The sequence below is a fragment of the Balearica regulorum genome, chromosome Z (assembly GCF_011004875.1).
Source record: "Balearica regulorum gibbericeps isolate bBalReg1 chromosome Z, bBalReg1.pri, whole genome shotgun sequence".
In the NCBI taxonomy this organism is placed as follows: Eukaryota; Metazoa; Chordata; class Aves; order Gruiformes; family Gruidae; genus Balearica; species Balearica regulorum.
The window spans coordinates 42,853,979-42,870,462 of NC_046220.1; the positions used below are offsets into that span (position 1 = coordinate 42,853,979).

General features: G+C 41.1%; 2 protein-coding genes across 6 annotated transcripts in view; both read left to right on the top strand.

Moving 5' to 3' along the window:
- The first annotated feature begins 837 nt into the window (after positions 1–837).
- Positions 838–9,311, top strand: QNG1 (Q-nucleotide N-glycosylase 1). 3 transcript variants are annotated; one of them, XM_075740367.1, is made up of 5 exons: positions 838–988; positions 1,108–1,458; positions 2,634–2,893; positions 7,152–7,347; positions 8,650–9,311. In XM_075740367.1, exons 2-5 carry the CDS (start codon positions 1,122–1,124, stop codon positions 8,880–8,882), a joined length of 1,026 nt encoding a protein of 341 aa, XP_075596482.1. In that variant the 5' UTR covers positions 838–988; positions 1,108–1,121; the 3' UTR covers positions 8,883–9,311. The 3 variants fall into 3 exon arrangements, with proteins under 3 accessions (XP_075596482.1, XP_075596484.1, XP_075596483.1); XM_075740369.1 differs by having other exon boundaries at positions 838–978; XM_075740368.1 differs by having other exon boundaries at positions 841–973.
- A 156-nt stretch (positions 9,312–9,467) lies between these two features.
- The window catches only part of KIF27 (kinesin family member 27), a 33,562-nt gene continuing 26,545 nt past the window's right edge, over positions 9,468–16,484 (top strand). For all 3 annotated transcript variants that reach the window (XM_075740149.1, XM_075740147.1, XM_075740148.1), the window contains exons 1-4: positions 9,468–9,748; positions 11,074–11,468; positions 13,570–13,770; positions 15,138–16,096. In XM_075740149.1, the coding sequence (XP_075596264.1) occupies positions 11,159–11,468; positions 13,570–13,770; positions 15,138–16,096 (1,470 nt within the window). In that variant the 5' untranslated portion in view covers positions 9,468–9,748; positions 11,074–11,158. The remainder of the gene's footprint in view (positions 9,749–11,073; positions 11,469–13,569; positions 13,771–15,137; positions 16,097–16,484) is intronic.

Below are 16,484 nucleotides of genomic sequence, written 5' to 3' on the forward strand. Positions count from 1 at the left end.
CCTGCCAGCGCCGTACTTGTCCGCGGGAAGGAGGGCAGCGTTTGGCTCAGCAGCTAGGTGTGCCTGTCCGTAACACTGGCTCCCACTCGGGGGAGGCTCAACGTGACTTAGGAGGAGAAATGCGCAATCAAGGCAAAGCGAACTAAAATACTGGCGCCGAATTTTCCTGTGCGCCTCCAGCTTGTGTGGGTGCTAGAGGGTGGAACTGGGGGTGGTGGTTTGGTTTTGGCTTTAAATGGGGAGGAAAGCTCCACAACTGTTAAGATGCGAATGCTTTTTGTTTGCCTTCTTTCAGCGATACGATCTTGTGGAAAACTTCATTTCCAAGAAGCCGAGCATGTGCACTGCTCCAGCGTGGCAGGATTTTTTTTTGGGGGGGGGGGGCGGTTCTTAGCATAACCGTTCGTGACTCTGGGTGCGCCGCGGGGGTTCCCGCCGGCCTCGGGGTCAGCGCGCATCCCTCCCCCGGGTCTCCGCTCTGCCCTCCCTGCCCCCAGAAGCCGCCCGCCTGAGGCGGCGGGGGGCAGTGCTGGGGGTGCCAGTAGCGCGTCCGGCCTTACCGTACCCGGGGCTGAGGACCAGCTCCGCCGCGCGGGCTGAACCGGCGTGCCCCACGCGGGGCTCCTCTTTAAAGGCTGCCTCGCCGCGCGGGAACCGGCTGGGTGGGAGGCCTCGGCCTTGAGGGGGGCGCCTGTCCCTACGCCCTGCCGTGAGTCTGGAAGGAGAGGGGCCGCGGGTCACGTCTGGCGGCACGGCCACGGGCCGTGGATGCGGGAGGCCCGCCGCGCTGCACGGCTCAAGCCCCGCCCCGCCTCGGCTGCCCCGGGCGCCTGCGCGGCGGCGGCGGCGGCAACGCGGGTCCGGACGTGAGGGGCGGCCGCGGCCGCTGCAAGTGGGAATCGCTGCGGCGCTTCACGCAGCTGCTGATCCAGGACCGGCTGCGGGACTGAGAGCTCCGCTGCAGCCTGAAGGCGTGAGGTGCGCTGGGGTGCGGGCGGCGGGGTGCCTTGTTGCCGAGCCGCTGCCCGTCGGTGCTCCGCGGGCTGGGAGGGGCGGGGGCACGACGGAGGGGCTGGCTTTGAAAGCGTCCGTGTTTACTGTACCCAGAGAGGCGGCCGAGTATGGAGGTGTTCCCGTCCCCGCTGGAGTCCGCCAAGTTTATAGCCGGCAACAGCAAAGATGTCTCCGTGGACGAGGAGGGGGTGCGGCGGGTGGCGGAGAGTTTGTTTGACAAAGCCTCGGCGGCGGAGTTCGGGCTGGCGGGGTGGAAGAGCCTCCATGAGCTGAACCCGCGGGCCGCCAGCGAGGAGGCGGTGAACTGGGTGTTCCTGGTGGACACCCTCAACTTCTCCTTCTGGTCCGAGCAGGAAGAGCAGAAGTATCTGGTGAAGTACAAGGGTAAAACGTACAGCGGCTACTGGTCCCTCTGCGCTGCCGTCAACAGGGCCCTTGACGACGGTTAGTGAGCGGCAGCGGACCGGGGCTCCCGCCGGCCGCGGGCACCGGGCAGCGCCTCGCTTCGCCTCGCCCGGCGGGTGCGGGCTCCGCTGAGGAGCCGGGGGGTGGTGGCCGTTAGAAACCGAGCGATGAGCGTAAGATGAAAGCGCCGCCTCAGAAACGGGCGCTGTTTCTGCAAACTCTCGCTTGCCGTTTCGGTAAATCCCCGTGCGCAGGCCGCCCCGTAGAGCCTGGGGGAGGTTGACTGTGAGGGCTTTAACAGTGCCTTGTGCTGAAGCTGCGTAGATGGTGGGTCTAATCGGGTTATCTCTTTTCCATTGAAAAGACTTTAAGGAATTTCTGTAGTGAACTTCTGTTGTTTCACGTGTGTTCTGAAGACAAATCGTGTATTTCCATGACAAAAGAGAAAACGAGGCTTACACTGAGAATCCCCTGGACTAATCTAGTACCAAAGCGGCTCCAGGAGCCTGAAAACCCGTATGCCTCCGACACCGGTGTTCTAGTGCTCACGCTTGTTGCTGTCATCAGAAAAAAAACAAACCTATTTCTACGTATAGATGGAAGTCCTAATTAATTTCCTATGTATTCGTTTGTAAATTAAGGGAAGATTTGTGTTAAGATACTTTTTGCAAATGCACGCTATGATTGGGACCTAAGGGAGTGCCCAGTTAGATCATGACTCCTTTGTAGTCCTTACAAATGCATAATATTTGAGATAATTTCTGCTTGAAAAATCAGGATATTTTTTCCCTTCCCCCCCCCCCCCCTTGAATTGCTACCAACCCTCCCTGCCCCCCCATCTATCTTCTTTTACCTTGAGGATCTCCACAGGCCCGTGCCGACTATACTCGCTAACTGTGCTTGCCAGTGTGCTACGTAAGCACCACGCTCAAAGATGAAGACTAAGCAGTTGGGGGAAAACTACATATAAAACTGAGAAAGGTTTCGTGGTTGCATGTTGGAAATTCTTACCTGTAGAAGGAAGCACTGTGTGCGAACAGAAATTTAGTTTCAAGCAGCTGTGTGAGTGAGGTTATCACTGAACACTCAGTTGATCTTAAGAGTTGATAGACTCTTTAGATCTTGACGTATAAATGCTTTCATCTGTATAGCAGGCCACTAGGTTTTAGGATATGTTATTGTAGCCTAAACATCTTATTTTTACTTTTCTGAAGGAATACCTATTACCAGTGCATCGTATTTTGCCACCATGACGCTTGACCAAGTTAGGCATGTGTTTCGCTCTGACACAGAAGTGCCCATACCTTTGATTGAAGAAAGACATCAGGTGCTGAATGAAAGTGGAACAGTTCTTTTAGAGAAGTTTGGAGGCTCTTTCCTCACCTGTGTTAAAATGAGTGAGAAAAATGCTCAGAAACTACTACATCTAATACTGGAAAATTTTCCTTCTTACAGAGATGAAGCTGTATTTGAGGTAAGGTAGTTCTAACATTTACTTTCTTGTGATAAGAATTTACTCTTTACTCATTGTGACTTTGAAAGATAACTCTTGTCTATGTAAATTTTTCTGAGAGGATAGTTCAGAATTGGTCTAATATTTGTGAATTGTTGGGGTTTTTAATCCGGGAAATGGAAAATGAACAGAAATGTTTCTGTGGAACTCAGTGTATTCAAAAGTAAAATTCAAGAGAAATAAGAAGGAAAATTACTATTATTTAAATATTTTTGCCTCAAATCAGTGAAGATACTGGTCTGTATAATGAAAGGAAAATAAGACTTTAGAGCAGTTGATCTTAATTATGTAAATTGCTATGAGTCATACGGACAGGGAATAAGGTTTTTTAAATAATACTCTTGCGCCACAGTATACTTTCTTTGTTAAGATGGGGTAAAATAATTGAGATTTCATTTCTCTATCAGTCTAAACCTCTGAAAACAAAATCACGCAATTTATTAACAGTAAAGAATCTTGATTTTTCTTAAGTTCTTAACTAGTCAGGAATGTATGGCAAGAGTCACCTTTTTCCCCAGAGGAGAGCCATTTTTTTCATACGCTGTCTCTGTCTTCATCACTTTGTTGTAATTTATTTTGATACACTCCAAGTTCCCAGTTAGATCACGACTCCTTTGTAGTCCTTACAAATGCATAATATTTGAGATAATTTCTGCTTGAAAAATCAGGATATTTTTTCCCTTCCCCCCCCCGCCTTGAATTGCTACCAACCCTCCCTGCCCCCCCATCTATCTTCTTTTACCTTGAGGATCTCCACAGCTTATGAAGGAAACGAAACTCTGGTAGAACTGTGAAAATGTACAACAACTGGGAATCCACGCTATAATTGTTGTTAATGCAACAGGCATTGCACAAATGACTACAGGCCAGAATAAACCCATAGTTTTGTCAGGGTTGACAATGTACTGAAGCTTTTTGGAACCGTTTTCCTGAGACAAACTGATGGGAAGTAAACAAAGACTATCTGGTATTGTCTGTGTCTCTGGTTTTGCCTATACAGGCATGATCTTTATTTAGCATCAGTGACATGTAGCTGCTCCTATGCTCAGTTCCATCTGCAGTAGTATTGAACTGTTACATCATTATGTCCAAAAGACTTTATTCTAGTGACAGTGCAATCTATACTAATAGTCTGTGCAGTCTTTTCAAGGTAACTTCCCGGAACACCAGTCACTGGAGCTTTCAACCTATTGCATTTATCACTTAAATCTACCCTTCAGTAGGTGGCATGATTTTATTTTCTTTTGTGTCCTGCTACGAAGTAAGATATGTTTGCATGAAAAATCAAGAGGTTCTTTCTAACTAATCTTTGAAGCTACTCGTTTAATTTATTGGGATTTTTTTTACATATAAAGTAATTTTTGGGCGATTTTTATGATCAAAAAGGAAATATTTTCCAAGTAAAGTGATAAATAGAGTATTTTCTTATCTTTATAGTGACTGTATTCATTGACGTAATGTCTTTCATGAGATGATGCTGAGTGCTTTATAAAGCAAGCCTCCCTAAAAGCAGCAGCAGACCACAGAATGAAAAGATGTTCCAAAAATGATCCCAGACCGTAAGCACTGACATAGTAGTAAAGCCTGTTGCATGAATATCGAAGCTGTTTTTCTGCTTTCACTAAGCAAGATGTGTATTTTGAAGGTGGGTGAAATAATGTAGACCAAGTTTACACCCTACTTGTTCTTTTTTTTTTTTTTTTTTTAAATAATCAGTGTTAGGACCTAATGTGAGGTGCCATGGATCACAATATCAACATCATTTCTATCGCTCTCACAAGTAAGACTTTGCCTTCAATAAAGGGTTAGGAGGGAACTGAAAAGATGGTGAGACATCCAATAGCAAACCAGTGTTTTTCAGTAACTCTCCATAAGAGAAACACATACGATCATAAAATAAATTATTCTACAGTAGAATCATACTGTCATAGACTACTGCAGCTCTGTGTTCTGACCTTCTAGGTGATCTTCTAAAATTAACACAGTTCTTTGGCTATGTTTTTCCAAACACATACACAAAGTATTTTTTCATAATTACACAGTCCTCAATGTAATTTTAGAAATTGCCAATGTTCTCTTGCTTCTGAAAAGTGAAGTGTAAACCAAAATCCCCTTTTTGTCCTTGGGTAGATAGTTCATATTTAGATGCTGTGTTGAATTTGAATTCTGGTGGAAGTTTAAATATTGGACTATGTTATACTCGCATATCAGGGCTTTCATGTTCTGATGCAGACACAATGGAGTCCTTTCTGAGCTTCTAGTCATTGACGCTGTGTGTATTTACCTTTTATTTCCCATCACCTAAGACCGAGGTTGTAAAATTCGCATGATCTTCCTATTTGCTTTTTTAAGTAGCTGTGCTATCCCATTTTGCTCTTTGCCAACACAATACAGTTTCTTCTTTTAATATCGTTGGTCATAATTAGTTGTATCTCTTGATACTGGCTCATTGTAGTGGAGAGGAGACACAAGTAGCTTTTCCTTCAAAGCGAGGGTGTTGCAGAGAAAAAAAAAGTGTATTGCCATCTGGTAAAATGTTCTGGTTTTGGACAATTCATACTATCTTTGAGACATAGTATCATCCACCTAATGCTTTCCTTGCTGTCTGTTGAAAAGAATGGTGGGAAAAATTACTAGAAATGTTTAATATTCTTTTCCATATTGAGAATTGTACATAAACTTCAGAAGTTTTGTGCAGCACAAAAATTAGCAATAATTGAAACAAATTATTAATTCATCTGCTCAGTGCTAAGGCCCGGACAGTATCTTTCTTCCAAATTAAATTGCAACATGAGATGAAAAGTTGCATTTGAATTCTTCCTTCCTCTGCTCTTGCAAAATAGTGCGGTGCTAAAGAAGATCAGGTTTTTACTATACTGAAAAGATCTTAATGCTATTAAAAGAGCGATGTCCATTAGCTTTGGGGCAGTAGGAGATATGATGGGATTTGGTCTATTAATTATTTACTTGCTGTTGTGATGTTTCAAGTGGTGTTTTTTTATTTAACGTATGAAATTATGTATGTTCTCTAGAAGTAAGTTTGTGCATCTATGACAAGTATAGAAGGAAGCACAGGGAAGGAAGCAGTTTTCAGGATGTTTGCAGAAGTTGTTCTGTGAAATGGAGATCTTGTTCTCAATGTTTCTGGAGAATAGCATTTAATGACAAAAATATGCTTTGCTGTCAGGAATAGTAGCATCTTAGCAATAAAGTAAAATTAAAGTAGCTTAAAATGCCTTTTCTAAATTGTGGTGATATGAAGGGTGGCAGAATAAAACTGGAAGTAAGTTGAATCCCCACCTACTTGTACTTCAGATTAAACATTCCAGTTACATACTGTTGTTTGGCGCACGTCAAAAGTTGAAAATCTCATCTAGCTATAAAGGGAGGAAAAAACAATAACCCACCAATACCTCTTTTTCTTCAAGATGTGGATTTACATTCACACACTGTGTTCGTCATAGAGTGAAAACCTCAACAGCATACAGATCGTAGCCTGTCTTTAGTTTTTCCCCTTGTGAGTAGTCACAAAAGCATAAACATTTTTGCAGGATTAGCACCAGCAAAAAAGTTTTGACAAATATAGAACCATGATAGTATCTAAGAAAATCTTGTATTTGTGAATACACCTTCTGTTGGAATTAATTTTCCTCTCTCCTCTTTAACCAGCAAGATACACTACACAACACAGGAGCATTCATTGAAGTTTTCACTAGAATTTTATTTCCTTAACATACGGATAAATTGATTAATGAAATGTTTTAATTGTCTAATCCAATACAGGCCTTTTACGCTTCTCTCCTCGAAATAAAAGGTTGGATGAACTCTAGGGTTTCTGAAAGAATTAAGAATTAAAGTTGCTGGACTCCAACTACAGTGTTTGCCAAGTGGAAGTAAACCAGTATTAATGTGTTCTGAGATCCACGTGGAGTCTAAACAATTTTTACTCCACTGCAGTGACTTTTATTATGTTTTTCTTTTATTTCAATTTATTTATTAGCATTCCATATGATACTTGTTTGTGGTTCAATATTGTTTAGATTTTAAGCTGTTTATGTTGCATTTTTATGCTGTTTTAGTTAACTACTATGTCTCCTTAACCAAATGGTAGTTTATTTCATAGAACAATGTCACTCTTGCCTGTCTCTCTCTGTACATGTCATTTGCTATATTTATTGCTGTTTCAGGCACTTAAATAATTTGTAAATTCTTTCATCAGAAAAAAAAGGTGTCTTTCTACAAACGGGCACAAATACTTGTGGCTGATACATGGAGTGTATTAGAAGGCAAAGGAGATGGCTCTTTTGATGATATTTCTACTCTGACTATATTTGCTGACTACAGAATTCCTCAAGTTCTTGTTCACTTAAAAGCCATGAAGTATTCTGAAGAACTGATGAAGAAACTACGTGAAGGTTTGTTCCTTCCTTACTAATACCACATAATCTTACCTCTTGCCATTGTAGACTAAAACTACTTCTAAGATGGAGTGGTTTGCCCATGTAAGGGTTATGTGTATGTGTTTTGGTTTGGTTTTTGTTTGTTTTTTTTTTTTCCTCCAGGGAACAAGGACTTCTTATGTAGTGATGAGGTAACAGGACGGAACTTACTCTCTAACAGTGATGTTGAATGAGATCTTAAGGTTATGTTTTCATAAAGATCTAGCAGTTCCTTGGATTAAACATTGGTAAGGGAAGGATTAAAGACACCCTAAGCCAGTTGATCTCCAAGTTTCTGAAGGGCTGCTGTTGCCAAAACCACGTTTCAGCATGAGTATAGTTGTGATTTTTGAGGTTTAGATAAAAGAAGCAACGATTTCTTTGTTAATTTAGAGATGATGTAAGAGCATGAGGATGCCTCGTTATCTGTACTGAACTGCTTGTGGCAAGCAAGGTAATATTATAAGCATCCATTAAAAAAAATTGCTTTAAATGAAGTTAATTGAATAAGACTAGAATCTAATTTTTAAGCATGGTTCCATTTTCCAGCACTTATTAACCATGAACTTCAGTGAATAAAAACATAAACTAATCCCTTTTCCACTATAGAATTACTGTATTTGGAGGTAGGACTGCTATGATGCAATTTTAAATTACACAGTAGGATAAATGGATGAATGCAGTCATCCATGGATCTTAATAGAATAGCTGTGTATCTCTGTGTGCCTGTATGTATATGTTAAATAGATCATGTAGATAATTTATCTTTTCCATGGATCCTAGTAAGGACATTCCCATTCAAGTCATTCAAACAAATGAATCCATAGATTTTTTTTTTATATATATATATATGGTTTTAAGATTTTTTTTGGTTGGGGGGGGCTTTTTTTTTTCTTTTTAAATCTTAGTATATTTTCTGCCAGGATAACGCTGTCTTGGAATTATGTTTGACTATCCTTTTTGTCTCCACAAGCAAAGAAATAGTAATGTAATGTACAGTATAACCCAAACACCTGCTCTTTTCTTAAAACAGCTGTTCTTTGGAATACTGGATGTTTTAATTGAATGGGGGTAAACTTATAAGTGCATGTAGTGAGATTAAAGCAATCTTAGAAAATGCATAGCAACAGTGTTAGCAGTTGTAAGGCCTTAAAACTGCAGTCTTAGAATGTTGCGGGTAAAAAAGAAAAGAAAAAAAAGGCAAATTGAGGAATTCAGGCTATCCTGGGGCTTCTGTCTCTTCGACATAATTGGATTGCTTTCTCTTGTGTCCTGCAGGAACAGTTTTCCAGTCTGGAGATAAAGAGGAGGTGGAGATCCGTGGCTGTTCTATTTGGTGTTGCGCGTTGATTTGCAAGCACCTGCTGGAGCTCTATGAGAAGAAGGGTCAGGACATGCGTGAAAAGATCAATGCGGTTTTACTCGATTATTATCTTTGGGACTATGCCAGGGATCACAGGGAAGAGATGAAAGATACTCCGTTTCACCGAGTACGGTGTATATATTACTAAGGCCAGTCTGATAACGCATCAATACAACAGCTGTCTTCTAAATTGCAGTTACGCTTTTGACATGGTGGTTTGTCATGTATTAATTGGGCACTAGCAAAATCAAATGCTCATTTTCTGATGATGTGCTAACAGCTTGCTGTTTTTTCTCTGAATATCTCACTTGGCATGACTGGAATTAACAGTGTGAACTTTGCCAAAGAAGTCACGTTAATTCAAGGCTTACGAATACTCCTGTATTTGTGTACGTACATGTATTTGCACACGTATGCGTGCGTAGGGGCCTACCTTCGCCCTCCAGGCAGGCGTGCCATGCCTGCAACTGCCTCGTCTGTCCCTTGTATTCAGCAAACACTCGCCTGTCATGGCCGCGCTTGACAACAGCTCAACTATTGTGTTCATTAAATAAACAGTGCTGTGACATAAACCGCACGGGCCGCGTACGCGTTTTCATTAGTGTGCAGAGCGTGAGGCAACGCCGGCGTCAGCCACGCGGGGGCGTGCCCCTACCTGCGGGCCCGCCCCTTCCCCGCCCTCCTCCCGCCGCCAGGGGGCGCTGTGCGCCGCGGGCCCCGCCGCCGCCGCCGCCGGCCGTTGCCGCCGTTGCCTAGCGAGGCGCCGTAAACAACGGGTACAGACCGGCCGCCGCCGCCCCGCCTGGCTCCGCCGCGGCCCGCCGACCTCCCCGCTCTGCCCCTCTGTCAGCGGCCGGCGGTGCGGGAGCCGGGGGACGGCCTGGCGGGGCGCAGGACGGCGGACCACGCCGGACCGTAGCGGGAGTCCACGGTCCCGCTAGGCCGGGTGCCTGGATTGGGCGGCCCCGGGCGACTCCGAGACCCAGGCGTGATCACGTTCCCGGCTTCTTCCAGGTTTGGAGTAAAAGGCGCACTTCGAGACATGGTAAACGTGGAAAATGTACTGGCCTGCTCTCAAAATACTTCTGCCAGCAAAAAGCCTTCCACTGTCTTTGCTTCTGCCAACCAAGAGCATACAGCGTATTGACACCAGAGTATTTCTGTGGCTCTGGCATGGAACTATTTCATAGGCCCATGGTCTTTTATGAAATAGTGAACAAGATTTCCCTCTCTTTTTTTTATTTTTTTTTTTCTGTTGTGACTCGGATTAATTTTTTTTTTAATATAATTTTACAGGGGAGGGGGGAATGTCAGCACTTTAAAGCAGTACTTGCTAGGGGGTAAAAATAATGCACCTGGATAAATAAAACCAGAAATTGATCAAAATATGTTTTGAATCTGTAGTAAGCAAGTCTATATAGTTGTTTCTGATTGCCATGTCCTTTATGATATGAGTCTAATTTTGATCTCATGCTTTGTTTATTTGTTTTACTTCTGCTCAGTTAATAAAATGGGGCTTGTCTTTTTTTTCAACTTCAGATAGTTTCTCAACTCTGGATGACCCAGTTCTCAAACTAAATCGAATAAAATGAAATGCGAAAGCTCTTCTCTTTGCAACCACAAGACAACTGTTTAAACCTGTTTGTTTTCAACAGACTTGATTTTTGGGGGCCTAGCTGATGAATTTTGCCAGTTTCATAATACAGCTTTCTTAAAGGCAATGTGTGGGAGTTTAGCAAGTAGGAAGTTCAGTAAACTTTCCCTTGCACTGCAAAGATTCTTAGGGAAAAAAAAAAAAAGAAAAAGATATGTTTGGGATCCATCAGCATTTGGTACCTGTGAGGATTTTTGAATGTTCATGAAAGACAGCTGTAAAGAAAGGCTATTCCTTGATATTTACCATTGTGCTACTGTACAGTGCTTATGTTGTAGGAATGAATATGCAGGGAGCAGTATAAGGAACCATGGTTGCTAAAATATAGAATTAATAAAAAATAATTACATATGTGCTTAAACATGCAGATTAGAATCAGATGAATGCAGGAAAAGGAAAATGAGAGGATTCATTGTAAGCATATGCTTTATCAACAGTGTTTATTAACAAGCTCTTGTGATATCGTTGAGTGGTATGGCTGCATTACGTTCAAATAGACAATTGGGCAACTTTCAGACCTAAGGTTAAGTCTGCTAGCTTGGAAATTAATAGAGGCAAGCTCCCATATCATGTACTTTTCAAGAGTTTAATGGTGCGTATGTATTCTTTAGGAAATGTCAACTTAGTACTGCAGCAGGAAATTAATTCTTATTTATTATATAACGTGGAAAACTTTCTTTCTTAGTTGCAGACAGCTGTGAATGAGGTGAACACAGGAGTGGTAACAGATTTCTTGTTGACTATGTGAATACCGAGTGGGGAGCACAGGGATGGAGTCTGGCATGGAGGAGATCCCAGTTAAAGTTGCAGTTCGAATCAGACCCCTGCTTTCTAAAGAAGTACTTCATAACCACCAAGTCTGTGTGAGATTAGTCCCAAATACACAACAAATTATAATTGGGAAAGACCGTGTCTTCACTTTTGATTTTGTATTTGGCAAAAACTCGACCCAAGAAGAAGTTTATACCGTTTGCATTAAGCCTCTTCTAGTGTCTTTGACTGAAGGATACAATGCTACAGTGTTTGCATATGGACAGACAGGTTCTGGGAAGACTTACACCATTGGAGGTGGTCACATTGGTAGGTTGTAGAAAATTTGTTGGTTTTTTTTGAGCTGGTGAACAATGTATTTGTGCAAGTTAAATATTTAATATATAGCAGATAATGCTGCAGAATTTTTAAAGGCTACTGAAAAAAAGATATAGTAAAAAAATACTTCCAAAGTTTATGTGATAATTAAACTGTTCTAAAAACAAATTCTCCATAAATTACACTATACCAAAAATGTCTAAAACCCCCTAATTTATAAAGTGCTCTTTCTCATTCCCCATTTTAACATGCCACTTGAACTAAAATTTCTTCCTGAAATGCAGTGCTTTGGAAATTCTTGTTACATATATCTTACCTTGAAAGTGTCTGCATTAGGCAATTAATTGTTTGCTTGCTCAATATTTACTTTCTTTTTTTTTTGAGAGACATTTCTATGACATCATAGAAATTTATGATTTAAGACTTCCAAATGGATATAAATAGATTGTTCTATCTCTCTTGGTAGGTATTGAAATCTTCCCTTTATTTAGAATCATAGAATCACAGAATGGTTTAGGTTGGAAAAGACCTTTAAGATCATTGAATCCAACCATTAACCTAGCACTGCCAAGCCCACCACTACACCATGTCCCTAAGCACCACATCTACACGTCTTTTAAATACCTCCAGGGGTCGTGACTCAACCACTTCCCTGGGCAGCCTGTTCCAATGATTGACAACCCTTTTGGTGAAGAATTTTTTCTAAATATCCAATCATCTACACCTCCCCTGGCACAACTTGAGGCCACTTCCTCTTGTCCTATCACTTGTTACTTGGGACAAGAGACTGACCCCTATGTGGCTACGACCTTCTTTCAGGCAGTTGTAGAGAGCGAGAAGGTCTCCCCTCAGCCTCCTTTTCTCCAGGCTAAACAACCCCAGTTCCCTCAGCCGCTCCTCATAAGACTTGTACTCTAGACCCCTCACCAGCTTCATTGCCCTTCTTTGGACACGCTCCAGCACCTCAATGTCTTTGTTGTAGTGAGGGGCCCAAAACTGAACACAGTACTTGAGGTGTGGCCTCACCAGTGCTGAGTATAGGGAGACGATCACTTCCCTAGTCCTGCTGGCCACACTGATTCTGATACAAGCCAGGATGCTGTTGGCCTTCTTGGCCACCTGGGCACACTGCAGGCTCATATTCAGGTGGCTGCTGACCAACACCCCCAGGTCCTTTTCCACCAGGCAGCTTTCCAGCCACTGTTCCGCAAGCCTGTAGCGTTGCATGGGGTTGTTGTGACCCAAGTGCAGGACCCAGCAGTGAGCCTTGTTGAACCTCATTCACTTGGCCTCTTAATTCTGCTTACTGTTGTAACTCCATTTGTCTTTCCTCTTGTAGTAGTTGTTTAATGTTTTTGTAAGTACCGTTGCCAGCCAAATTCTTTAGGTAGTGGATGTCACAATCTAAGGTTGTTCATAGCTCAGCAATTTTGGGTTTATATGTATTTTTACTGAATTTATACTTAGATGTGAGCAACTTTTTTGGTTTTTTTAGTAAAAAAGATTCTTGGGATCCTCTCATAGACAAAGAGTTAGTTTCCATATGCTTGAATGAAGAACACAAATTATTTATGGAAGCATTGTCCTATGTTGAAAATTAACACACCCCCCCCCAAAAAAAACCAGAGTTTGGCATTAGTGTTCCATATCTACTTTGAAAAAATAGGAAATTACTGTTAACATTGGTCATAAATCTTGTCTCACCAAGTTCCTAATGGTCTTTGCTCTATTTTAGTGGAATTTATAGTTTCTCAAACCCTTGAGATGTCATTGCCAACCATAATTAATAGGAATAGAGATGAAATCTGTACTCCTAGGAGTACAGATTTAAAGTAGACTCCATATTTTTCATAACTTTCACCACTATAACATTCTGTGACTTAGAACTTAACTTTGAATCCTATTAATGGATGCAAACAAATATTCTGAACCCCAGAAAACCAAATATTTATAAAAATCCTTGGGAACACTGCACTCTTCACATTCCTCAGTATGAGTAGCAACTCTCACAGACTTCTCTCAATCTTCAGTCTTTGTAATTTATGCAGCAGAATGACTGCAAGCTTCTGTGACATCTTTGCTTATATTTTAGCATCAATTGCAGAGAATGAAAAGGGCATAATCCCACGGGCTATTCAGGAATTATTTCAGCATATTTCTGAAAACCGTAACATCGACTTCCATGTGAAAGTATCTTATATAGAGGTTTACAAGGAAGAACTTCGAGATTTATTAGAGTTGGAGACATCTGTGAAAGAATTACATATCCGAGAAGATGAAAAGGGAAATACAGGTAGGATTTCAGCTCTAAAATTTGGTATGTTTGGTTTCAGTTGTGTGCCAAGTTATTCTTGTCTTCTCTTGAAAGAGCTTATTCATTACTAATACTAGAAAAAAAAGTTACGTTTTCAGAATATAAACTCAGTTTAGCTGATTTGAATCAGTTTTGGGCTTAGATGCCTGTGAATGATATAGATGTTCCATCAGAAATGGCAACAAATGTTAAAGTAGAAATACGGTTATTGCTTCTGCAGATTCTGTCTAGAAACACAATAGTGTGGCATTATTCACTTGAATAAGTATTTCAAGGTTAAACCTTTGCTACTTACTTCAGAATGATAATTGTTAAGCCACTTATACCGTAAATATCTGCCCTCCATTCATTATGAAATGAGTAGAAGAAAACATTTAATTAAGAGTAGCATCTAATATTTGTTGGAGGCTTTGAAATTAAAACTTAATACGGTAGTTCTGTTGTCCACTACATGAAAATGCTAAAGAATCCACTGCAGAGATATTTTATTTTGAAATTGTATCATCTGTTTGGGTTTGTTTGGTTGGTTTTGTTTGTTTGTTTGTTTTTAATAGTCTAATTGTTGTGTTTGCTCTAATATTAATACATTGTTGCATTGAGCTGGCATGGTTTTCTTGTCCGTAGCTGGAAGAAGGCACTAATTTAGCACAAATCGTGCAGACTGTCATTGCTTCATAAGGACCCCACAATATTTTTTAAGTGTTTCTCTTCTTTAGTACAGTTCGAGTCAGCTTCAGTTGGTTGTGCTAGGACATTTTCCATCTTCGTTAAAACAAAGGACAAAAAATATGCTTGGTAGGAGTGCTTTGGTAGGAGTACTTGGTAGAAGTACACTTCCACATTATTAGATTACTAATAGATACCTGTCCAAAAGGCCCAACTACCTAAGCTATATAGAACAGAAATTCTATTCTTACCATAGGATAGGAATAATTTCTGCTACAAACTTCTTTTATTTTTAGTCTTTTTTTTTTTAAACTGGCAAAATATCCTTAGAGTTCACCTTGCTCATATTTTTTCTAGATGGCACTGGATTGCAAACTGAATATAGCAATGTGTAAATAAGTAAAGCTATGTATCGTGTTTAAGATATTGTTTCAAATGCTATGTCACTATATACTCATATATTAAATATCTGCAGGTTTCAGAAGTGTTGTACCTCATGGTTTTCACATACCTATGTCTTATTTTTCTACAGCTGTATTCTATGGCCTCATAATAATGCAGGCTTGTATATTTCTCTAATTTGTGTTTATAGTTTGACTATTCCTAATTGCTGTAAACTTTTGCTGAAGAGCTTAGAATTAATTGAATTATTCTTACTTTTTTTGGTTTGGTGTTTGAAGTGATTGTCGGTGCTAAGGAATTCCAAGTAGAATGTGCAGATGAAGTGATAAGCCTGTTGGAAAGTGGCAATGCAGCTCGTCACACAGGCACAACACAAATGAATGAGCACTCTAGTCGATCTCATGCCATTTTTACCATCAGTATTTGTCAGAAACAGTCTGCAGAGTCTCAGAGAAATACTGACGCTGCACAGGATTCATCTTGGAAATCAGTCCAGATGATCGCTTCAAAGTTTCATTTTGTGGATTTGGCAGGATCAGAGAGGGTGACAAAGACTGGAAATACTGGTGAACGCTTCAAAGAATCAATTCAGATCAATAGTGGTCTGTTGGCCTTGGGAAATGTCATCAGTGCCCTTGGAGACCCAAAAAGGAAAAGCGTACATATTCCATACAGGGATGCTAAAATCACTCGTATTCTGAAAGACTCCCTTGGAGGAAATGCCAAGACTGTGATGATAACGTGTATAAGTCCATCCTCATCAGACTTTGATGAATCCTTAAATTCCCTCAAATATGCCAACAGAGCAAAAAACATTAGAAATAAACCAGTTGTAAATTACAACCCTGATCAAGACCGGATTGATGAAATGGAACTTGAAATCAGATTGCTTCGAGAAGCTCTGCAGAACCAGCAAGTGAGTAATCAGTGTTCACACGACTTAAATCAAGAAAGAACTCGTATCAGTTCACTTGAAGAGCAGCTTACCCGGCTTCAGGTTCAATGTTTCAGTTATAGAAATTGTGTAGATGAAGCCTTCCCATTTCTGGTTGATTTGAATGATGATATTACCTTAAAAAGAAGTCAGCGGGACAGGTTGCAGAGCTGGATCACTATGGTACAGGAAGTGAGGAAGGAAGCTCTCACCATGCAGGAAACTAACACAGAGACTGGGACCAGCCAAGAGCCACATCACATCACAATTCTTCAGCTAAAGAGGGAACTAAAGAAATGCCAGGTATTTAATTTTATATTGATTATTTAAATAACTATGTGAAACAGCAGTTTGCTAAAACTTGGATTCAATTTTGAAAGATGTAAAACTGTTACACTTACCTGTACTTAATTTAACAATTTAAGTTTAATTCACAATCTTGTATAATTTTGTTTGTCCAATCCCTGGGACATAGCTTGTTTTTAATGGATGATTGAATAGGCAATCATCTTCATGATAGAGATAGGTAATGTAATGTTATATTTTGGCTAGTCAGGTTCAAGATGATTCTAATGAGACTGAGCTGTTTTATCTGTTAGATTTTTGGTTTTGGCTGTGCTAGTGTGCTAAGTCTGTCTGGAATTGTGTTAATTTTTTTCATAGCAGCTCATAAGGTGCTGTGTTTTAGATT